Genomic DNA, 26,270 nt, shown 5'->3' on the forward strand with positions numbered 1-26,270 from the left:
CCTTATCTATATCCCACCTAATTCCTCCCTTCCTCCTCCCCCTTCTGCTGCTCAGATCATGCAATCCAATAGCATTTGCCTATTGGTGACAGGCATCATCGTGACTCTAGCAAAATGATACGCATCGAAATTATTTATTTAGTCTAATGCAAATGGACCCAATGCACCTTGATACCTCGAATCTCAAGTCTGATTGTATCTGTTCCCGTGTGATCTGCTTCTTGAGAAGCACAACCATTGCTCGGCTTCCCTCGTGAACGCATGACTGCTCGGCTTTAATAAGTCATAACAATAATATTAAAAATTATTTCCTTTATTCCTTTGAAAAGTACATTACATGATGACTCAAATACATTAAATGAATACCGAACCTAATTTCATTTTCTAACATCATGGTGTCTGCCCACATATTGTAGTTTTCAGCACATGAAATTTTTTTTGTCAAAGCATTTGACACACCATGGATAAGGGATGATGCCATTTGCACACAAATTTCACAAGTTCAATCCTGTCAGTTGAACTCATCACCAATTTAACCCCACTTTGTTACCAAAGGTTAGTTTTCTACACAGACATAACTGATAAAATCAATCAAAAGAATACATAACACACTAATGTTGGGTATTATATACCCTACAAGTGCTTCACTTAACTTAACTTGGATTCTATTGATAAAACTATTTCCTGAGCATGCCCAACTTTCTCGGTCTCATCCTTAGCTCTCTGAAATAGATCTTCTTTGGTCTCCAATCTCACAGATTCCAAATTATTATTTCTCTAATACAATTTTGGGAGATAAAGTTAGCATATCAAGAAATAGTTTGACACCGTATTGTGCAAAAATAACCTATAAAGGAACTAGAATAAGAAAGACGAGTGGAATATCACGTTAGTTCTTTGTGCCAGGTGATTCTTTGTTGATTCATTTTCTCAACAACAACAACAAAAGGAAAAAAATAGAAAAAAAATCTCATATTTCAATAAGGATCATCATTTCCAGATACACACGATATTTGAATGAGATTTGGCATTTTGGTCCTTAGGTGCAAACCGCTAGGGGAGACTCCAATTACAACCCTCTAGAGGAGACTCACATAACTTTACATCTTTTCTCTAATTTACAGAACTTAAGAGTTTCCTCACTTTCGAGATCAAGTATATCTCTCATCAACTCTTTGCTAATGGCATAATTCTCCTGGGAAAAAATCTAGAAACAAAGGCTAAACGTTGTCCTTATAAAAGCAGGATGGATTTGATTGATAAAAAATGCCACTATCTATGCTTGGAATCATCTCCATTGCTAGGAGAGAACCTTGCAAATCCATCATTTAACAACAACTAAGAATGTTTGGGATTATATTGGACCATTCAGTATGTAATTGTACATGAGGTAAAGGCTTGTGTTCTATTGGAGTTAAGGTTAGAAAGACGGTACTTGAAAGTCTGAATTCCCCAAACACCACAAGTCGTGTTGAAGTGTAGTTCCATATAAGATATTTCATACATTCTAAATGAGTCCCTGTAAACTAAATTTTGTAGAAGAATGCTTACTCGAACATATATTTATGTTAAAAGCTTGGAGTTCAACAGAGTTCAATGGTTCATATGATGAGATTCCATCTTGCTACATTCACATAAAATATTTATTTTCGTTTTTTCTAATTGATATTGACAGATAGTCTTAAGAAAGTAATTCATATTCCATAAAAGAATTATAGAGATGATTGAAGAAAGTTGCGAGAAGTCATAGTTCATTCCATTGATCAAAAGAACAACTTCTTAAGGAGGCCTTGAAAACTTTCATGCTTAGAATTGGTGTGTGGGATCATTTAAGTAGCAGAGGTGCTTATATTCAATTTCTGATATTGGAAAGTTTAAAAAAACTAGATTCTGAACTAAAATCAAAGAATTATCACCATTCTGTTGCTATCATTTGCTATTGTCATTTCTCATGACTGAATTATATTGCCACATTCAAAACAATATGTTGTTTTGATTGTAATTCTCTGTGCTTCAAAAGTTTTGCAAAGAAAGATGCATTGATCTAATGACATGTAAAATTTGCCTAAAAATTACCTTAAAATCCCTTAACAGTAGAGAATTAGCATCATTCATCGAAAAATAACTTGATCTGTTGATCATCATTGCAACCTATTCACTGTAGTAGTAGTATTCCACAATAATGAAAACTAAGGTGACGAATAAAATTTCCCAAGTTGTAAATATTTTTTCAGTGTGGGAACAGGAAAATATTTGAACTAGTCTTTATTTCATGTTTTACATGGAATTATTGAATGACTTGAAAATCATACCTTTAATAAAGTTGAACTCTAGCTAGTCGCAGTTGCCTAATATAAGTTACAAACCATCAATCCAAGTCTCACTCTCTTGCTTCAGATATGCTTCAAATATAAGAGTATCATTGTCATCCTCTGCCCTCACAGTAGCTAAGTTGTTCCCCTAAACATCATTTCCCTCGTCTGGTCTACTAGAAACAATCTCTCCACTCTTTACAGGACCAGAGCTTGTTTCATCTTGATATTGCTAAGTTGTTGAAAAGGAAGCCCTGAATGGCCCTGCAAGAGCCCTGAATGGCTCTGCAAGAGACACCTCAAATTTCTATCCCTCTACCACTACCATTGACATTACCTGCTCCATGGACAGGAAATATAACAGCAAAACCACTACCACTAGAAAATTCTCGTTGATTTGGGGCAATACTACTAGTACCGCCCATGATATTTCCAAAGCTCATTTCATGCCCAAAAAAATCATTATTAATGTTATCTGATGTTCCCAAAATACCCCGTGAAGAAAACCCATCAAGATTTCCACCTTGCCCATCTGATGTGCCACCAGAATTCTAAACCCAATGAGAGCTTTTCCCATCGGAGCGAGCCTGCTCATACTCCACAACATCTGTGGGCATCACATATCGACAAATTGGACAAGAATTATGTTTGTTCAAGCCACGGAAGAATGCAAACAAAATGGTACACAGGGCATTTGTCTTACTTCAGTGCCCACTTCAAATTCACCTAAGCATACTGCGCACTGTGTAGAATCGGTAAAAAAGAATCTCTTTGTTAATTTTAATGGTGGCCATAGGACCTATGGAAGCTTTGGAGGGAATTATATTATCATTGTAGTTTTTTAAGAATTTAAATAACATTTAACTTTTTATATATTACATTATTATCAATGGTGGGAATAGGACCTATGGAAACTTTGGAGGGAATTATAATATAATTATAATTTTTTAAGAATTTAAATAATATTTAACTTTTAATATATTATGTAATGATAATATATTTTAAATGGGATTGGATATGATAATATAATAGATGAAATTGGATTAGAGTTTGTAGAAATGAGCACTCATTATGTAAAATATGTATAAATTTTATTTTCAAATATTAATGGTGTTTTTTTTAATTAGGTAAATTAATAGGTGATTTAGATATTCAAGTATTTAAAAGAAATGCATATTTTTAAGAAAAATTGTGTAAAATCTTTTAACATAAAGAATGTTTTTTAGTATTTTTTTATAAAAAAAATTATGATATTTTTTTTATATTTTCAAGTTTGTTAGAATTGTTTTAAAGAGTTGTATAATGTTTATGGATGATTATTATTTTTCATAGGTTTACATAATTTGTTTCTCTTATTTCATTATTCCCATGCTAAATCCATAATTTTTTGGTGTAATTTGGACAAGGTCTGTGGTCAAACTAGCGACTACTACTATAACAACAAGAGTATATCCAACAACCAATAAACTAGATATACCAAGAATTTGTCTGACAAACATGAGCAAGTCTCCCAACAATCCTCAACAGTAGAATTTAGTTGATAAAAATGGAAATTGTGAGAATCAGACAGATGTCATGGGTACATTAGGACAAATGTCAAATGGAGATGAAAAGGGTATTAGACAATGCTTAGCCTAACCAATTTCAAAAAGGGACACCTTTGGTGTAATTAAGGCTTTTCATATACAATGGATTAAAGTAGGGAGGGGAGATTATGGTATTGAACCAATTATTTTTAATTAAAATTTGTAAGTCATGTAAATAGAAGTAAATTATCTAAAATAATTAGTGGTAATTTATGTCCATGGGGCATATAATAGATGATGACAGGGTGTATTGTTAAGGAATTTCATGGTGTTAAGGTCACTGATTTGAAACTCCATAGGTAAAAATCTGGTCATGTTAAGGGCGGGTGTGGCCCAGGCTAGGTGATCATGTCATGTTGCAAAAGGAGGTGTTGGCCCACTCCCATTTTCAATAATTTGTTAACCTTTGAATTTAATTCCCTGTGAATGTGATCAAATGATATAACCCTAAAGATTCTAATAAGCTCCATAATTATAATCATCCTCTGATCCAATAAGGAAGTGTATAAGGAAGTATAACCTTTCATCCACTCTATAAAAGCCTTTGAATCCCCTATCACTTGTAAGTTTAGATTGTTGAAGTGACACAATTAAAATGACTAACATAAATGACTAATTCATATTATTGTAGTTCTTGTTAGGTAGTCATATTTTTGTTCCTAGACTAAATTAGTCATTCACGTTAGTCATTTTCAGTAGTATTACTTATTAGCTAGTCATATATTTTAACTCGAGACTAAATTAGTCATTTATGTTAGTCATTTTTAGTTGGGTCTCTTAATATTTCTAATTTTTTGTAATATTTCACTTGAAAAAGTTGTGGTGACTAACTTTTTTAGTCACTAATTTCACCATTTTCTACTAGTGAATAAAAATATTAGTTTTATTATTGTTGCACTCCCCGTGAATAATACACTTTGAGTAGGCCTAATGGTTAAGACAATAAAAATATTAGTTTTATTATAGTTGCACTACCCGTGAATAATACAGCTTGAGTAGGCCTAATGATTAAGGGTGAGTGTTTCCTCTCAGAGGTTGGCGTCTTATACACCAATTTGGTGTCTAGCTTGGCAGTGATTTTAAAATTGGATAATAATAATATATTATTAAAAAAATATACTATTAAAAATATTAAAAATAAAACAATTAAATTATTTCCTATTATTTCCTATTATTTTATACAACAAAATGTGATTTTTTTCATATATAAATTTTATTTTTATTTTTCTTAATAAAAAGTAAGTTAATTGCAATAAAAATAAATATATATTTAATATATATATATATATATTCTTTATAATTTTTTAATCTAATACACACTTTTAAAATTTATACATATTTTTCATTACTTCTCATATATATATATATATATATATATATATATATATATATATATATATATATATATATATATATATATATATATATATATATATAATTTAATATATTTAAAAATTAAATCTATCTTAATTCCTGAACTATCAAGATTCCAGAGGGATCAAATCTCTTGAAATGCAAACATTTTTGGAGTGAAAAGAGATTTGATTCCTTTGGGCTCTTGGTAGATCTGGAGTTAAGATGGAACTAGGCTGATATAATATATATGGAGTTGTATTTAGTGCGACTTTTTGGAGTTTGTGGTACTCGAATCTGGTGGAAAAATTTGTGGTGAAATCATATCGCAGAAAAAATTGTAGTGAAATATTGATTTTTGCTATTTAAACTAGTTTTTTTTATTGTATATATGGATTCAGCACCCTGAAAAACCCTAGGGAACTTCTATTGTGCAGGGGTTACCTACCAAAATTTTGATTTCAATGAATTCTGCCAGATTTTAAAGAAATTAGTCCAGAAAAATACATTAGAAAATGTAACACCCCTAGTTGCATAAAACATTGCTGAGATCATTAAGTGAATGTTTTATTAAAAGACATTTAAATATTATTATATTTTGATGAATAATATAGATGATAACTACCTATAATCTAGGTAGTAATGCTTTAACAAAAATAAAATTGTTTTTGTCTATTTAAAAGAACAATTACCCTCTACCTGAGAGGGGTAATATATAGAGCGAAGAAGAGCATAAAATGGTTCGAGAGCTGGGTGGAATAAACCAGTGGGAAATTGGCTCAATAGAGTCGACTAGTGAGTATAGAGATAGTTGTTGGACTGAAGTCCTGAGGCCAAAGTACTGACTGTGACTGGACTAAATCTAGCATAAAGAATAGAAGGTGCTTGGGGGAGAGTCTGGACGTGATTGCCAGACTCGCGGTTGGGAGGAGAGACCTTTCGAATACAAATACATTACAAGTTTTTCAAATAATCTGAAGCATCAAAATTTTAAAGGAATTTATTGCTGAACTATATCAATGGTTTGTAGAAGATATATAAAATGTAATTGTCCAGTAGATATGCATATTTATCTTACAGGTTAACAGACATTACACCATAGCTCTTAACAAATAAAGTACAGGTGGTAATACATAATGTAGATGTAAATGTTGTCCGAATAGCTAGAAGATGATTCGCTAACTCATATTGACAAGACAGTTACACCTATATTCACAGTATCCATCTATCGCATGAATGAAATTAAGAAAAACAACATACTGGTATAGAACCCTACTTGAACATAGTTATTTACTTTTAATCTATTGTTGTTGTATTACAGTCTATCCATAGAAATATGTGTAAGTTGTAACTATTAACGAACATAGAAGAAATAGCCATTAATCATCTTAGCATGATGACATTAATAAAGGACATCATAGGTAATTCACATACATATAAATAAATATATCGAAACCTGTGATTCCTATAGGAATTCTGCTGTAGAAATTAACACAGTAACGCAAATAAGAAAAATCATGGTAATTCCTTCTTAACACCGTAAGACCAAAAAGAAGACAAGAGTTTATAACTGTTTCAACATAATAGACCAGACAGTAATGAAGCCAACAAGACAGTCGAATTATAGCCTTATCGACTTCCTTTCAAACCTAAGAAAAACAGTAATTATAGTCTTTATACAGCATGTCTGGAGACAAGCTCGAATGCCTTTAAACATTGCAAAATCACATATCAAAAACTGAAGAAAAGATGACAGTTGTGGCTGGAAAAACAAACCGAAGCATTTCAGTTCAAGACTACAAGTGCCTAACCAAAAGCTACCCTATTGCGTCATCAGAGAAACCCTCTTTCTCTGAAACCCTCATCTTAAACCCTCGAATAAATTTAATTGCAATCAGAGCCCAAGGATTAGTTCCAACTTGAAAAGCCACAGAAATGCCATCAGTTCTATGCACTCAAGGGTTGCAGTCCTGAATGGAAAGCCCTCTGATAGATGGGTTACCTGTGTTCATCGTTTACGAGTTAGTCATTAATGGCCGAATCAATAAATTAACTGTTCTATACATAGCCTCATTCCATAAATTGGAATGGGTCTTACCTGATTTAAGAGAACTACCTCGGCGGGTCATCCAGCCTGCACAGATAGGAGAAAACCCTTAGTATTTAAAATTGCAACCTTTAAGTTAAATAACAAGCTAGAATGATAAACCCTCCTGCATTGTGAATGTGCTCAACCTTTCAAGAGGAGAAATTTCCTTGTTATGTGAACATAACTATTGTAGATGGTCCTATGAGCATGTTATTTTCCTTCATGCCCAGAACTGTAAAGGCCTCCCATGAACACAACGAGAAAGCTTTAGCACAGTTGTGAAGTTGATACCTAAGCTCCTAACCAACTTCCAAGACTAGAAATTAAAGCTTGGACTTGTAGAACTGCGGGTTATACCTGCTAGGATGGTGGTATTGACCTCCTTGGCCATCACCTCATGGAAAGCAAAAAAACCAGAACCCTCGCAGAGAAGCGCAACACCAAAAGATGAAAACAATGGAAGCTCAGGGTTTCGGTGCCTAGAGTTAGTTGGGTTAAACCCTAGCTCAGCTCCGACCTCTGATGGCCAACGAAAGATCAACGATGGATAACCCAGACAAATAGTAAGGTCAAACGGAGTTGACATTTCCCAATGTAGATTGTTGTCGCGTGGAGCTACGAATGAGGCCCATGTGACAGTGAAAACCATAGACTCGTGTGTATAAGTAACCAGGAGGATCCTAATAGTTATATGAGTTAATAGTTATATGCCACCATAAAAAATAGTTATATGAGTTAATAGATATATGCCACCATAAAAAATAAAAATAAAAATTAAATAAATAAATAAATTATGATTTTCTTCAAGATTATAAAGAAATTATTGTTTAGATGTTGCAAATGTTATCAGAGCTCAGGTTCGTACACTGAGACTCTTTGGGGAACAATTATGTACTGGAACCATGTAATGGTGTTTTTTTTTTGTAAACTAAATAACTTACGTGTGAATATGGGTAAGCATAAAAGATCACCGCAACAACAGAAAATAGAGAATCATCATGCAAAGGGACTCTGGACCACCAAAATCGCCCATAATAACTTATGTGAATGACAATCCAAATATTTGGATACAGCTGGGAAAGGAATCTCGGCAAGCTAACACCATGTTACTCGAAACTGTGCAGCAGTTGCGGGCGGAAATGACCAGTTTGAGGACAGACAATGAACGAATGCGCTTAGAACAGGAAAGAATTCTAAGGAGTTTGTCCAATAGACAAAATCAGCGTCACCTAGACCCTAGTGCAGAAGATCAGGAAAAGACTCCAACTGCTCAACATGGAGAAGAAAACACTAAGTTAGCTGAAAAACATAGACAGGATGAAGAGGGATGTTCGTATAATGTCTCTGACCAATGTAAAACTAAGAAACAAAAATCAGAACAGAAGACAGAATTACACAGAGAATTTAAGAAAATTAAGCCCTCACTCTTTGAGGGAGAATCTGAAGAAGCTAGGAGGCCTGGTTAATCGATATGGGCAAGTACTTTTAGATTTATGAGTACACTGACAAACTGAAGGCATGATTGGCGGTTTATCAATTAAGAGGAAAGGTGACTCTCTAGTGGGAGGAAATCAAGACAGTAAGGAAGATTGACGAGGAACAAGTTATATGGAATGAATTTCAAAAACATTTCAAGGACAAATATCTAACTGAGCGCTATTATGATGAAAAATGAAAGAGTTCCATGAGTTAAGATTAGGAACCTTAACCATGGATGAATATGTGACTAGATTTATGTCCTTACTACGCTACGTGCCTTACATGCAAGAGGAAAAAGCCAAAATTCAGTGTTTCATCAGTAGTTTACCAAACTTCATGAAGGAAAAGTTGGAATTTGACTACCCCAAGACAATGGATGATGTTGTGCGAAAGGCACGCATTTTCTATCAGCAAATGAAACAGAAAAATGAAGGGCCAAAAGGGGGAATAAACAAGAAAGGTAGAAGTCTGATTCCTAATAGACACCCAAAATTTGCTAACCATAGGAATGCACAGCAAAAGACATTCAGCAAGTTTCAAACCAGAAGTCAACCCAGAACAGCATACTCTGAAAACAAACCAGCAGAGGGAGTCACCAAATCTGTCAATGATTAGCAATCAAAACCACCGATACAATGTTGGGGATGCAGAGAGCCCCATTATTACAAAAATTGTCCACAACGAGATAGAACAGAACAGTTACCAAATGTGCAAGAGGCATCTACAGTCGGGGAAGTGGCGAGGAACATACCCCAAATTAATGCCGCTTTGGATGATCATCAGGCCGAAGTTCAACCCATAATGATCAAATGTGAAGGTATGATCGCTAAGCAAGTTGTCTATGTTTTATTTGATCTAGGTCGTAGCTTAGGCTATGTTAGTCCTAAAGTGGTTGAAAAGTGTTAGTTAGTGAGCAGAAATTTTTTGAAACCTTGGCTAGTTCAACTATCCACTGGTACAAAGAGAAGGGTTAGTGCCAAGACTAAACGTTATCCCATAACCATTTCTGGACAGCCTATACATGTTGATCTTAACATACTCCCTTTGGGTTCTTATGATATCTTAATTGGAATGGAATGGTTGGAAAAATGTTGGTCTCTAGTGGACTGTAAACAGAAAATTGTAAGTTTTATTTCAAAATCAGGACAAAGAAAACAACTACAGGGGATAAAAACTAGTACCAAACTACGTGGACTATTACTTCCAGTTAGTTAGGAAAGTGCATTAGGAAAGGGTGTCAAATATATGTGGTACAGGTGGGATTTTCAAACTCTAAAAATAAGTTGACTTCGTTGGAAAGTATTCCTATAATTCAGGATTTCGTGGATGTTTTTCTAGAAAATATTCTCGGTTTACCACCAAGGAGAGATATTGACTTCACCATAGAGTTAATTCTGGGTGCAGCCCCCGTATCCAGAGCTTTGTATCGCATGAGCATTCCTGAACTAACAAAACTCAAAATGCAGTTACAGGAGCTTCTAGATAAAAAATACATTCGTCCCAGTGTATCCCCTTGGGGAGCTCCCGTATTATTTGTATGGAAAAAGGATGGAACCCTCAGATTGTGCATCGATTATCGACAGCTAAACAAACTAACCATTAAGAATAAATATCCTCTACCACATATCGACGATCTGTTTGATTAAGTGCAAGGGGCTAAAGTGTTCTCGAAAATCGACCTAAGATTTGGATACCATCAGATAAGAATAAAAGATGAAGACATTTACAAGACAACCTTTCGTACTTGTTATGGTCACTACGAGTTCATGGTTTTTCCGTTCGGCCTCACAAATGCCCCAACTACCTTTATGAGTCTAATGCATGGTATTTTCCAACCTTACCTAGATAAATTTGTGCTGATTTTTATAGATGATATTCTGATATACTCTAAGGATCCAGAGGAACATAAGGAACACCTAAGAATAGTATTACAGACATTAAGGGAAAATCAGTTGTATGCCAAATTTAGCAAGTGTGACTTCTTCAAAGATCGAATTCAGTATTTGGGTCACGTTATCAGCAGAAGGCATTGTAGTAGATCCAGAAAAGATCAAAACAATCATGGAATGGACAACCCCAAAGAATATTGCTAATATCATATCATTCTTGGGATTAGCTGGATACTACCGTAGACTCATTGAGGGGTTTTCAAATATCGCTTTTCCAATGACCTCCTTATGGAAAAAGGGTCGCGTTTTTCACTGGACGGCTGAATGTTAGCAAAGATTTGAAAAATTAAAGCATCTACTCACCATGACACCGATACTAAAAGTAGCAGATCTAGGTAGGTCTTTAGTGGTTTGCACAGATGCAAGCAAATAGGGCGTTGGTGGTGTGCTAACATAGGAAGGAAAGGTGATTGCTTATGAATCTCGAAAGCAGAAGGAGTATGAGCAACGATACTCGGTTTATGACCTCGAATTAATAGCAGTAGTGCACGCACTTAAAATTTGGTGACACTACCTACTGGGGAAGAAAATTTTGCTGCTAACAGATCATAGCAGTTTAACGAATTTCTTCAATCAACCAAACTTAAATGCTCAATAGGCCAGATCGATAACTTTCTTAAGTGAATTTGACTTTGAGATGAAGCATTTAAGGGGGAAGGAAAACCGTGTGGCCGATGCACTAAGCATAAAACTACATTGTATTTATGAAGTCCAAATGAGCCAAGTAAGCTCAAATATTCTTGACATCATAAAGGAAGCAGCCAACAAAGATCCAGGGTATACCTTCCTTTAGAAACATACAAAAGAAGCCTTGCTGAAAAAGGGGAAAACAAAATTTGGTATCAATCCCGATAACCTCCTTACTTTTAAAGACATAATTTATATTCCAAACCAAAACTCGATTAAATTATTGATATTAGATGAGTTTCATAAGAAACCTTGTGTGGGCCACCCTAGGTATCAAAAAATGTTATCAACCATCAAAAAAGGGTACTTTTGGCCCGGATTGAGAAGGGACATTGTTGAATATTTGTCCAAATGTTTGGAGTGCCAACTGGTGAAAGCAGAACACCAGCATCCCATCGGATTGTTACAACCTTTGCCCATTTTGGAATGGAAATGGGAGACGATATCCTTAGATTTCATCACCGGTTTACCCCGTACAAGGAAGAAACATGATTCAATTATGGTGGTGGTAGACAAATTGAGTAAAACAACTCACTTCATACCTGTGAAGTCCACATTTAAAACCGTGGAAATCGCAAAAATATTTATGAAGGAGATATTTCGCTTACACGGGATACCCAAGGTGGTGATTTTAGATAGGGACGTGAAATTTACATCCACCTTCTAGAAGACTCTCTTTGTAGGATTGGGTACTCAAATCCAGTTTAGTATTTCCTACCATCCTCAAATAGATGGGAAGACTGAATGGGTAAATCAGGTGTTAGAAGACATGCTACGTATGTTCGTGATGCAACAACCACACAAGTGGGAGGACTACCTCCATCTAGTGGAATTTTCATATAATAATGGACATCATGAATCATTAGGCATTAGTCCTTTCGAGTTATTGTATGGGAGAAAATGCAAAGTACCCATAGATTGGAATATTCCAATGAATAAGCTAGTATTGGGTCCTAACATGCTAGCAAAAATGGAGGAGGTTGTTAAAAAAGTACGAAAAAAATTTGAGGGCAACCCAAGATAGGCAGAAGGTGTATGCAGATAAGAAGAGGACTTACAGAGAATTTCAATCCGGAGATCACGTTTACCTGAGGGTGAAGCCTAGGAAAAGTTCCTTGTAGTGGTGGGGTTGTCCTAAACTAGCACCATGATACTGCAGGCCTTTCCAAGTCTTGGAAAGAATTAGACCGGTGGCCTGTATGCTTGCGCTACCAAGCCACATTTGGAACAACAATGTATTTCATGTATCTTTACTAAAGAAATATGTGTATAACCCCCAACACATTATTGATTGGGAAAATATTCAGGTAAAAGGGTTAATGGGTATAAGGTTGGATATACCTTTTTGTTGTATGTTTTTTATAATATTTGAAATTTTGTTTTGGTGGAGGTTGAACTAGAAGGAGAGTTCCTAGAAGAACCTCTTCATATTCTCGATCAGCGGGAAACAATCTTGTGGAAGCAAGCCATCACCCAGGGTAAAGTGCAATGGAAACACTTTGGCCTGGAAGAGACCACTTAGGAAGAGGAAGAATTCATGCGAAAGGTTTATCCAGAACTGTTTTCCAAACAGGTAGAGAACACTGGGGACGGTGTTCCTCTTATGGGGGGGGAGATGTAACACCCCTAGTTGCATAAAATATTACTGAGATCATTAAGTGAATGTTTTATTAAAAGACACTTAAATATTATTATATTTTGATGAATAATATAGATGATAACTACCTAGATTATAGGTAGTAATACTTTAAAAAAAATAAAATTGGTTTATTTATTTAAAATAATGGTTGCTAAGAAAGAGTTACCCTTTGCCAGAGAAGGGTAATATAAAGAGGGAAGAAGAGCAGAAAATGATCCGAGAGCTGGATGGAATAAACCAGTGGGAAATTGGCTCAATAGAGTCGACCAGTGAGTACAGAGATAGTGGCTAGACCGAAATCCTGAGGCCAAAGTACTAACTGTGACTGGAATAAATAGAGCACAAAGAATAGAAGGTGCTTGAGGGAGAGTCTGGACATGATTGCCAGACTTGCGGTTGGGAGGAGAGACCCTTCAAATACAAATACATTACAGGTTTTCAAATTATCTGAAGCATCAAACTTTTAAAGGAATTTATTACTGAACTATATCAATGGTTTGTAGAAGATATATAAAATGTAATTGTCTAGTAGATATGCATATTTATCTTACAGGTTAACAAACATTACACCGTAGTTCTTAACAAATAAAGTACATGTGGTAATACATAATGTAGATGTAAATGTTGCCTGAATAGCTAGAAGATGATTCACTAACTCATATTAACAAGACAGTTACACCTATATTCACAGTATCCATCTATCACATGAATGAAATTAGAAAAACAATGTACTAATATTGAACCCTACTTGAACACAGTTATTTACTTTTAATCTATTGTTGTTGTATTAAAGTCTCTCCATAGAAATATGTGTAAGTTGTAACTATTAATGATCATGAAAGAAATAGCCATTAATCATCTTAGCATGATGACATTAATAAAGGACATCATAGGTAATTCACATACATATAAATAAATATATCGGAACCTGTGATTCCTGTAGGAATTCTGTTGTAGAAATTAACATAGTAATGCAAATAAGAAAAATCACAGTAATTACTGCTTAACACTATAAGACCAAAAAGAAGACAAGATTTTATAATTGTTTCAACAGAATATACCAGACAGTAATGAAGCCAACAGGACAGCCGAATTACAGCCTTATCAACTTCCTTTCAAACCTAAGAAAAATAGTAATTACAGTCTTTATACAGCATGTCCGAAGATAGGCTCGAAGGCCTTTAAACGTTGCAAAATGACATATCAAAAACCAAAGAAAAGACGACAGTCATGGCTGGACAAACAAACCGGAACATTTCAGTTCAAGACTACAAGTGTCTAACTAAAAGCTACCCTATTGCGTCATCAGAGAAACCCTCTTTCTCTGAAACCCTCATCTTAAACCCTCGAATAAATTTAATTGCGATCAGAGCCCAAGGATTAGTTCCAACCTGAAAAGCCACGGAAATGCCATCAGTTCTACGCACTCAAGGGTTGCGGTCCCGAGCCGAAAGCCCTCTGATAGATGGGTTACCTACGTTCATCGTTTACGAGTTAGTCATTAACAGCCGAATCAATAAATTAACTATTCTATACATAGTCTCATTCCATAAATTGAAATGGGTCTTACCTGATTTTAAGAGCACTACCTTGGCAAGTCGCCAACCTGCACAGATAGGAGAAACCCCTTAGTATCGCAACCTTTAAGTTAAATAACAAGCTAGAATGATAAACCCTCCTGCATTGTGAATGTGCTCAACCTTTCAACAGGAGAAATTGCCTTGTTATGTGAACATACCTGTTGCGGATGGTCCTGTGAGCGTGTTATTTTCCTTCGTGCCCGGAACTGTAAAGGCCTCCCCTAAACATGGCGAGAAAGCTTTAGCACAGTTGTGAAATCGATGCCTAAGCTCCTAACCAACTTCCAACACCAGAAATTAAAGCTTGGGTTTGTAGAACTGCAGGTTATACCTGCTAGGATGGTGGTATCAACCTCCTCGGCCATCACCTCATGGAAAGCACAAAAACCATAACCCTCGCAGAGCAGCGCAACACCGAAAAATGACAACAATGGAAGCTTAGGGTTTCGGCACCCAAAGTTAGTTAGGTTAAACCCTAGCTCAGCTCCATCATTTGATGGCCAGCGAAAGATCAACGATGGACAACCCAAACAAATGGTAAGGTTAGATGGAGTTGACATTTCCCAGCGTAGATTGTTGCCATGTGGAGCTACGGACGAGGGCCCATGTGACAGTGAAAACCATAGACTCGTGTGTATAAGTAACCAGGAGGATCCTCGATGGGATCTTTCCACCTGTTCAATGAATCGATCATTTAAACGCATTTAAGGAATGTACCAAGTATCAAGATCTTGTACAATGCTGTGGATATGGAACCTTAACATCAGTGCAAATTTGTATATATGGTTTAATGGTGTATGAGTTAATAGTTATATGCCACCAGAACCTTAATATCAATATAAATATATATATATATATGGTTTGATGGGGTATGAGTTAATAGTTATATGAGTTAATAGATATATGCCACCATAAATTTTTTATTTATTTATATGATTTTCTTCAAGATTATAAAGAAATTATTGTTTAGATGTTAAAAGCTTCCAAAAAATGGCACTAAAGACAACTCGTAGTATATATATGTAGTTGACATTGAAATATTTTATTTATATTTCATTTTCTCACTTTAAAATGTTAAAACATGTCCCTCCTATTTTTTTTTTTTTATATTTTCTAAAATATTACATATCAAATCTATATTAACTATTAAAAGAGTTACAAATATCCCTCGTACATTAAATTAGAAAAAAAAAACAAACAAAACTATTAACCTAATAAAAATTCTCTCAAACTCTCTATATATGTTTTATGTTAAAATCTTTGAACTCATTTTTTATTGAAATATTTTATCCATGACCTACATTAAAAAAAAAAATTGTTATTGATATTTTTAAAATCTTATATATCAACTCTATATTATAAATAAAATAAATTACACATCTCCATAGTTATAGAAAGTGAAAATATAAGATGTTTTTTTTTAAATTTAAATTACTTTATATTTATCTATATAAAGTAGATATAAAATCATATTATTTAATATGGAAATATGGTTAGCAGTAATTTTTTTATTTTATTAATATATTTTTGTTTTAAATATCATATGTAAATTAAACCTATAATAATTATACAACATATAATATCAATAGCATTATTTCATCTCATCTCCATATTAAGTAGTGAAAAAATTATATTTCTACCCAAAGTGAAAAGTAAATTAATTTTTTTTATTCATCATTATATTAAGTAGTGAAAAAATTACATTACTTCTTTACACTAAAAAGTAAAGTTCAAATTAAAATATTTAAGTAAGGTTCAAATTAAAGTATTTTAATTATGGCAGACATTAAATTTTTTGTTATTACTATTTTCAAATTGTTAATTTACAATATTATTTTATTAATTTTAAATGTAATATTAAATAACAAAATCTCATCTCTCATGTTAGAGTGTGAATACATTAAAATTTAGGTACATTTATCTTTCCTTTAACTAATTTAATAAATTTAAATTAGTTTATGAAAATATAATAATACAATTATTTCCATATATACATTTATCATTTCCAGACTAATTTATTGAGCCTAAAATAATTTAGGAGTCGTCTAACAACGTGGAGGAATTGCCCGAACGGCCCAAAGTGGCCTGAAAGTGGCCGGAATCCTAACAACTATAACTTGGATTACAAAAATCTTTGCAAGATTTTCTCTAGATATGACCAGAATTTCCATAACTTTCTGAGCAACTTCTCTACCTAGATAGACTAAGGCAATATTTTATGAAAATATAATGATATGTTATGAAAATATAATGGTTAATAGCATGTGTTTCCTCCTAAGAGGTCACAGGTTCAAAACCAGAGGGGGGTAGAGTATGTATGCCTTCGTAGACTTAGCAGTCAAATCGCTGCGCGGAGGTGGGTCCCTTGTCCCACAAACAAGGGGGTCTCATACACCAAATTGGTGTCTGGCTTGGCTGCGACCTTAAAAATGGATATTATTATTATTATTATTAATGATACAATTACAGCGAAAAGCGGGAACATATTCTGCCACATTAAATGTTGTTAGAAAAACGAAACTGTGAGATTAGAAAATTGAAATTAGACACCGCTTTCAATATGGGATAGAGAAACGTTGAATCTGCCCAATATGAGATGCAGTCAACAAAATTATAGAAAGACTGAATCAGCCTCGAAATTATTATAATCCAGCATGGCAAAGGAAAAATAAACAAATGGAACACGGGAAAGCGAAGAATATCTGGAGGGAGGGCCATCCGGCGGCGCTAATTAAGCGGTCACTGATTCATTCCATGGAAACCGACGTTCACTTGCGGTCGCCTTGATCACCTAATGTGAACCACAAATGGCGTGCGGACGCTGTGGGTTCCATCCGCCCACGTAATCGCACCAAACGTGTATCTCTTGCTGGTCGTATTGCTGGGCGTAAATGTCACGCTATATGTTACCTGCTCCGAAATGCGGGAGAAAACAAGCTGGTTCGGCGACACTTTAACATCTAATCCCTCCGTAGCATCTATGGTTACTTTGTAGACGGAACCAGAAGCGGATCCTATGTTTGTCACCGTCCTCTTGATCGTTCTGGCGGACTTCAATGCCGCGATGGCGATTGTCGGATAGTTCATGTCGCTAATATTGTCGTCCTTGGCATCCGACGGGCAGCTAAAGTTCTGGTTGCCCAACACGGCAGTGATTTGTGATGTGTTAAATCCGGCGTTGCAGACGAAGAGTAGGTAGTCTTCCACGGTAGTGTCGTAAATGAGGCCCGGATTTAGTGCTCTCGCGGGACTCACTTCGCCCGATCCCATATCTAAAGGAGAAGCCTTTCTGTTGGACCTGTCTGTTGTTATTGGGGTGCCCACATTGTTCGTGAAAGTGGCTGCAAAGATAGAAATATCATTTCAATTACAGAGCTTGTCGCTATTCCCGGCTTTCTGTGGTGGCAGACCACCTCTTCAGATTCACTACAAGGTTTATTAAATCAAATATTCAATTGAAGTACTATAGATTCACGAGGGTCCATTCTAAGAAATATTTAATTCAATTATTCAAAGAGCATATGAAACGAACAAACTGAGGAATGAAATGAAGTTTCTGTCGAGCAGACACGCTTTATAGTCCTTTACCTCCATTGCCTAAAATAAACGGAGTCTCTCATTGTGTATATTATATTGATTGGTTAACCCTTGTATTTTGAAAGGTCCGTCGTTTTTGTATTTTCTACTAACTGAATCCCAAGCAGTTAATCTAATTTAGATTATATGGAACGTATCCATAAAATCCATAGAAGGAAAAATTGAAACTAGATTGGATTAATTTAATTTACTACTGCTCGATCAATTTGTTAATCACGTTTTTGAAATTAAGAGTTCCTACAGAATATTGGAATATATCGGAGAGCCTTTATCAAATACAAACTATATTTTCCGAATATATCAGAGAATGTTTATCACATACAAAGTATATTTTCGGAAAACAGAATTTAAATAGTGAGTTTAACAAAAATTGTGTTTTAGATATTGATTAATGTAGAAAATTTGGACATGAAATTTAAATCAGCAGCAGAATGATCCGAATTAATTTAGACAAGTATGTTAGAAGTTTTGGAGAAACATTATCATAGTGAGTGTTTGAACATTTCTATGGTCAGAATATTGAGTATATTGGTTAGGAATTATATTTATAGTAGTTATTTTTGTGTTAATGTTAAGAAAAAGAGCAAGAATGACTACTGCTACATATATAAAGGAGAAAAATATGAAATGTAAAAGAGTGGACTAGCCAATTCCAAAATTTTGTATTTTATCTGATTTTTATAATAATAGCTTTTATAGTTTAAATGACTTTGAATTAATGATGGAAAACTATGATTTTTATTTTTACTTTTAACAATTCAATTATTGTAGTTAGCCTAAAAATCCAGCAAGGAATAATTTTGATTTTTCATAATAATGATTTTTACAGTTTAAATGAGTTAGATTTAATAGTAGAAAGGATAAATTTTTTATTTGTAGGTTTAATTTAATTGTTATAATTCTCCTAAAAATTTAACAAATGTGATAAAGAATAAAACATTTTCTTAATTAATGATAATTTTTAAATCTATATAATGTAATAAAAATAAATCTAATAATATTTTTAAACAATAATATAAGCATATAAATTAAATGGTTAATAAATATAGAAAAACATCAATTTATGATAAACATAAAAAAATTTATTATTAATTATTAATTATTAATTATTAAAATTATATATATATATATATATATATATATATATATATATAAATTAAATGGCTAATAGATATAGAAAAACATTAATTTATAATAAACATAAAAAAAATTATTATTAATTATTAAAATATATATATATATATATATATATATATATATATATATCCCTTTACCTTAGACTTATTTACCATTTAAAATTCTATGATAAAATAGGAATAAATCTCTATGATTAAGATTGTTGTTATATATGTGTTATAAATTATTTTTCCATATAATAATAATTTAAAGAAAAATTATAATTTATTTTATTTTTATGATTTTGTTTTTCAATTTTAATGCTGTAAAATATATTATGAAGTATTTGTTTTGATATGGGATACTAAATTAATGTTCACACAGTAGTTAAATACTAAAAAAATATATAAAAATTATTAAAAAAAATTATATATATATTCGTATAAAAATAAAAAACCTAATTTTTATTTATTTTATTTTTTTATAATATGTGCTAAATTTAAAGTTAAAATAAAGTAATAACTATTTCCTTCACTAATTAGCTAATGCGTAAATTAATCGTAAATTATACTCGCCCCAACAGATCAAATGAATACTAAAATGATGTAAATAAAGATTATAGTAATGCTCCTAAAAATTTCCCCTGGAAAGAGTGTCCAATTTGATTAAATTAATCGAAAGGAGAGTTAATAAGCCATTTTAGGGTTATCCAAATTTGAGAGTCGTGAGGTTTTCCCGGATAAACGAATAGAAAAAAGACTTGCGAGAGCCTTACCAGTGGTGATAAGGGCTGACCTGATGGCAGCCACGCTCCAACTGGGATTCACAGATTTCAAGAGTGCTGCTGTCCCGCTCACATGAGGAGCGGCCATGGATGTTCCAGTCTTTAATGAGAACTGCGAAGGCTTTTCTCCACGCGGAATATCCGCAGACTCGTTAAGAGGTCTCCAAGCTGCGAGTATGGTCACGCCCGGCGCGCTTATGTCAGGCTGCACCAACCCACAATTATCATATAAACAGACGACGCCTATTTTCAGGGAACGACTTAATTGACAGTTGTTTATATTACAGGTCAAACCTTGACGATGCTTCTAGTGAATATTCCGGGACCCCTCGACGAGAAATCGGCAACGACTGGGGCGGGCTTGTAATTCGAGACTGTCACAGATCTGAGAATTGTTGCTACAGGTGCTCTGAGACATCCAGACAAACATTAGGAGCTCAATTTAACCCAAATCCATTAGAAAAAAGTAAACATAGAATATCGATCGCTAAGGATCCAGAGGGTAGATTACCGTTGAGATCTTATATAAGATAAAATCTCGAATCCATCTTCATCGCGTAGTGTAGTTGAGGGAAATGTACCATAGTCGTAACCTAAAGTTATTCCCGTATCGTTGACGAGAATCATCCCTCTGCCTCCTGCGCCCTGCACTGCTCCTTTCCTCATAACTGCAGGGATGTAAGCGTTGCTGCTTGAACATACCACAATCTTTCCTTTTGCTTTTGAGGGATCCAGAATTCCAGGAGAACAATTACTGTGAACAGCCACGGTGAATAAAATTATTTCTCGCTCAGTTTAAAAGTCTCTAAACATATGTAAAGTTGGCCACAAAATGATTAGCGTGTTTCGGAATTTTTAATTTTGGATGGTTCTAGAGATATCAAAATAAATTATGGTTTTTGGGTATGGAGAATTAGTTTATTCTTCTAGATTATAGAGTATTGATATGTTATTTATAAATTAAAAATAATAAAATATTTTGATTAAAATTTGTATTAATGATATTTTTAATTTTTATGGTATAAAATAAATATTTTGGGAAAAAATAAAAATATATCAAAAATAAATATTATAATTTATAATTAAATTAATTTAAATTCACCTCAGATTTATAAAAATAGCTGCATCATCCATTTAAAATTTTTAATTCCATCTTTAGAGATTCAGTTTAGTTCAAAATTAAAATATATGTGACTTAATTTAATTTAAAAAAATAATTCATAAAATAAGATAAATCCGAATTAAACATGACAGTAAGATTATTTATCTGAACGGCCTGGAGTATGCCGTAAAACTGCTTCTGCTTGGCTAAGAGCTCGTCTTCCTCGGACGTAAGGAAACAGGTTAACGGCCCAAGACCCAGAGGCATCTGGCAGGAGTGAGAGCCTGCTCCCGATTACGGACCACCAGCAGGGTTATGCCAGGTGGCGTGGTTTTCCTATTTAACAGTGATGAGTCAAACCCAGCATTCGCGGATAGCAACCAGAGATGGCTGTCCTCACTGTTGGTTTGACACCTGAGTTGATAGGTTTTACCACCTTCGGAAAAAAAAAAAAGATTATTTATCTGAAAGACAACGGAGTAAATGTGAGAAATGGACTACCTTGCGTCTACAGGTTGGCTGTTATTTAGAGCGATATCTTCTGAATAGACGAGTGGATACATCTCCGAACGGGTGAGGTTTGAAAAATTTATGGTTTCTCCCTGGTACACGAGTCACAATTAATCTCTGTCATAAAACAGGAAATTCTAATTGCAAACGTTGCCTGCAATTGCTCACCTTCAGTGTCTTCCCGTTACCCAAGATTACGTCTGATTCGACATCTCTGTCGAGCGTTGTCGCAGCGACTGTCAAAATCCAGGGAGCGCTGTTCGCCACTGAATATAGCGCGGGACCGTCGTTTCCCGCGGAGCATACCACCAGTATTCCTTTCTGGGTCGCGTGAAATGATCCTATCGCTATTGGGTCGTGCAGAAAACCTGTCGGGGAGGTGGCTCCAATTGACATGGATATCACATCCACCCCATCCTTCACGGCATCGTCCACTCCCGCTAGAATGTCGGATCCCTGACAACCTTGTTCAGAGCAGACTCTATAAACTGCGATTCTGGCAGTGGGAGATCCTCCTCTTGCAGATCCGTTGGCAAGCCCATAGTAGTCGGCTTCCGCCACCACAATGCCCGCTGCAGTTGAGGCTGTGTGTGTTCCATGCCCCTCCTCGTCTCTGGCGGACCATAGCTGTGCCGTATCCTTCCCTGATCCTAGATCGCCAGTTCCAGAGTAATAGCGCGCGCCAATGATTTTTCTGTTTGCACATGAGAAGATATTAATGCAATAATTGCAGTCTTCAGGATTTGTAACGTTACGTCAACTACTATGAATGAGACTAATTCATCAGAATCTTTAAATGAGATTACATCAGCTTTACTGACCCTAGGAATCGTTCGGTTTGTGAAATTTTTGAACTATTAATCTGCTCAGCCAGATTTACGTAACTATAAGTCTTGAGTAGGGATCGAGGGAAAGGAAAAACACGATCGAAAAACTTCTAATGACTGGCCGTAAGGTTTAGGATGACGATCCGTAAGATTTAAGATGCGCATGAAAGGCGGCGTGAATTATTGATCTTCAAAATGGGATTTACATGAGCTTTTCTAATGTAAAGGAAATACTCAACTGTTGATCATTAATATGATATTTAGATAATTAAATCTCCGGATAACTATCTGTAGGTATAACTATCTGTAGGTATAGTTACCAAGTTGAATTCGATTTGGTATGGAAAAACTTGGGTTGCTTAAAATTTAATAGTGGAAAAATTATTCCATTAAATAATTTAAATATACAATTATAACGTTGAAAACAACAAAAACTCATTTAAAATTGTAATATTGCAGATAAAATTATATATTGAATCAGTTAGCTTAGTTTTATATTTAAAATAGCAAGTAAAATAGTAAGTTTTAAGAATTTTTGTATTGATTCATTCAGTCACTTGCACCACAAATTATGACATTTAATATAGAGTGAATTTTCAAGAAATAATATATTACAATGAACCACATAAATTCCACATTATTAAGTATTTTATGTTCATAATGAAATGGTATATTAAGTGTGTACAAACAGTTTTTAAAATATAAACTTATATTATCAAATGCTAATTATTTATTTTTCAAACCAAACTCACCTCTAATTTATAAAATATAGTAACAAAGTCTATTATTTAGTATAATACAAATTGTTAATATGTATAATTTAATACTTAATACTTACTCAAAATAATAAAAAATGTTAATATGTATACTTTAATACTTACTCAAAATCTTAATTAAGAAAATCCACTTTAAAAGAAAATCCATTTACTAATATAATTCAGGCAGTATTTCTGCTTTTTACTAATATAATTCATGCAATATTTCTATTTTTAAAATATATTTGTTTAAATTTAATAAATTTACAAATTTACAAATTATATATATTATATATATTTTTTGCTTTACTCTATAAACACATAATTATCGTAAAAATTATAGATTTTTACATATTTCATTAAAAACTTGCTAAATTTACTGTAAATTTCTTATTACAAAATCTTGCTAAATTTACTGTAAATTTCTTATTGCATAAACTGACAAATAACATTATCATTTATTAACCATATTCTCATGCTATTTCCTAAATTTGAAAAAGGTTTTGAACTGTAAATTGGAAACTAGAATCTCGATTAAAAATATACAATAACATTAACTCATTAAACCACTCATTGATTGCATGTAAAAAGTTCTTTGGACGAAGCCTTTCACAAAATTAAATTATGAAAGTGTGATTTAAGAAATAGATTTTGAACTGTAAATTGGAAATTAGAATCTCGATTAAAATTATACAATAACATTAACTCATTAAACCACTCATTGATTGCATGTAAAAACATTGATTGCATGTAAAAAGTTCTTTGGACAAAGCCTTTCACGAAATTAAATTATGAAAGTGTGGTTTAGAAATCAGTCTAAGAGTATAATGTTCTCTTTTCTCAAAAACAATGTTAGCCACAATTCCTAAGCTTTCCTATTCTCGTCGGAGGCGTGGATTCTTAATCCGTGAACGTAATATTAAGTGCACCGAATCGAACCCGAATTTTCGAATTAATTCGTAAATCGAATCGAACCAACGAATTTTCGAATTTTTTTCGGCAGTACCGCCGAATTTGGTAACTATGCCTATAGGGATTGAAAGGAAGAAAAAGCTTGAACGGTTGATTTTTCCAATGATATACATCACTTTGATCAAAACTTTTAAAGGCTACCATTAAAACTTAGTGAAGAGTAAAACCTTGAACTAGTGAGCTCTGATTAAATCTTTTTTAATGACCACCGCTAATATTCAGGGCGAAGGGGGAGGATTTACATGATTAAAACATTTAATGACTATTTGAAAATGTGATTAAATGATTAAAGTTCTTAAAGACGAAGGAAAAGTATTTATTTTTCTAACGATTAAAACGTGCAAGGTGCAGTTTGATTTAAACTATCTGCCATGGAAAATGGCCAAAATATAGAAATATTTTAACTATCAAAACTGAAAATCGCAATCCCACCCTTGGATTGACCTTTATTGAGGCGAACCAATCAGACGGAAAAAGACAAACAACAAGATGTTCGTGAGTTTGCATGAGGTGGCCAGTAAATTACGCCTATGATCATTCCCCAGAATCATGTTTTTCTCATCTGTTAAAGATAAGATTTGAGTTGATACAAGATGAGGAATTACAGACCTATTGCACCTGAAATTCGGTCCTCCTTTGCATGCTCCTTTCCACCTAGAAGGAACTCGACCAATTCCGGCATCGTTGAAGCTTGGTGATTCAGGCCAAACACCTGTATTTGACTCACGTTAGCTTTTTTCAAGGAAGCAGAAGAAAGAAAACGCAATAATTACAGACGAAAGAAAACCATGAAACCAGTTCATCCTGAACACACTCTATGCCCATGAACCCGGATCTAAATCTGACTATTTGATCAATCGCAGCTTGTGGTAGGCCTGCTAATAATATGAGGCCATGAAGGAAGACTATTAATTTGACCCAAAATTAGTTCAAAAGTTAGACTAAACTAAAGAATATACACAATATGTATCCAACCTGTATCAAGCATGCCAATAATGGTGTCCCCAGTAGTTTTGTAAGAAGGTGGCGCCAAGCCGGATTCAGATTGTAGGAAGCCCCAGGAACGCGTTGTGTGCAGCTGGAGCACTGGATCAGGGAAAACTGATACGACCCCAGCTTTTTCTGATCGGAAGAGTCAGAACCATCAAGTACATTATCACATTTAAAGCTATTTTATACCTTGTATTCAATCTATCAATGGTACAAAACCAGGATCTAATTTAATGGTATACCAGAAATAGCAGATGCTTGCTTTTTGGACATAACTGCAGAGAAGCCTGAGAAAGCATGGCTATAGCTATGAACAATTGATGACTCTGCATCCTCGTCACTACACGCCATCGGAAGATAAAGTTAGCACTCAAATATTAAAAAAATACAGTACTGTTCAATCACACTGTTAGGCACAATTAAAACAACGCCATGCCTTCCAATCACAGAGGAAAGCAGATCCACGTGGCCACTAACTATGGAATCCCTTTCACCGTCGCGGGAGCTGCCCATGTAAACAATGTAAACCTGCATAATGGCACACATGATAAACATGATATAGAAGTCATAGATACTGCAAATACAAATATGATACGAGAACTTGTGAAATTACTTCCTGTTCATCATCTCCATTGATTCTGCAGCCCAAGAGTGTTACAAGTAACGTGATAAACAGCAACAAATTGTAGGTAGTCATCGTTCAGACTGTATAACAGGTCCTCCTGTAAATAAAGTAGCGGGACTATTCCTTAAATCGATACCAGTACCGCATATTAAGGTAGAGGTTATGAAGTCAGATTTAATAAATCGGCTTTGAGGGTGTGACGAGATCTAATTTTTATTGGTTGCGTAACTATGTTGTTAAGAGAAGTTATTTTGTTAAATTGATAGTTACGTTGGATTCGGAATCGAGTTTTTAAATTGTTGGGTGAAGTTATTTTCT

At 34.1% G+C, this 26,270-nt stretch overlaps 1 protein-coding gene across 1 annotated transcript; it reads right to left on the minus strand.

Annotated features, from left to right (window-relative positions):
• Positions 1–17,461: 17,461 nt before the first annotated feature.
• On the minus strand, positions 17,462–26,024 carry LOC149167187 (CO(2)-response secreted protease-like). Its single transcript, XM_089430402.1, has 11 exons — positions 25,941–26,024; positions 25,764–25,855; positions 25,570–25,667; positions 25,313–25,459; positions 24,947–25,049; positions 21,952–22,477; positions 21,775–21,875; positions 20,683–20,925; positions 20,466–20,580; positions 20,163–20,376; positions 17,462–18,015 (listed from the first exon to the last, which is right to left on the minus strand). The coding sequence occupies exons 1-11, from the start codon at positions 26,022–26,024 to the stop codon at positions 17,462–17,464; spliced, it is 2,277 nt and encodes a 758-aa protein (XP_089286528.1).
• Positions 26,025–26,270: the final 246 nt, after the last annotated feature.

This window comes from Pinus tabuliformis, chromosome 5_1 (assembly GCF_031772625.1).
Source record: "Pinus tabuliformis cultivar Carrire ecotype Pingquan chromosome 5_1, CPIR1, whole genome shotgun sequence".
In the NCBI taxonomy this organism is placed as follows: domain Eukaryota; kingdom Viridiplantae; phylum Streptophyta; class Pinopsida; order Pinales; family Pinaceae; genus Pinus; species Pinus tabuliformis.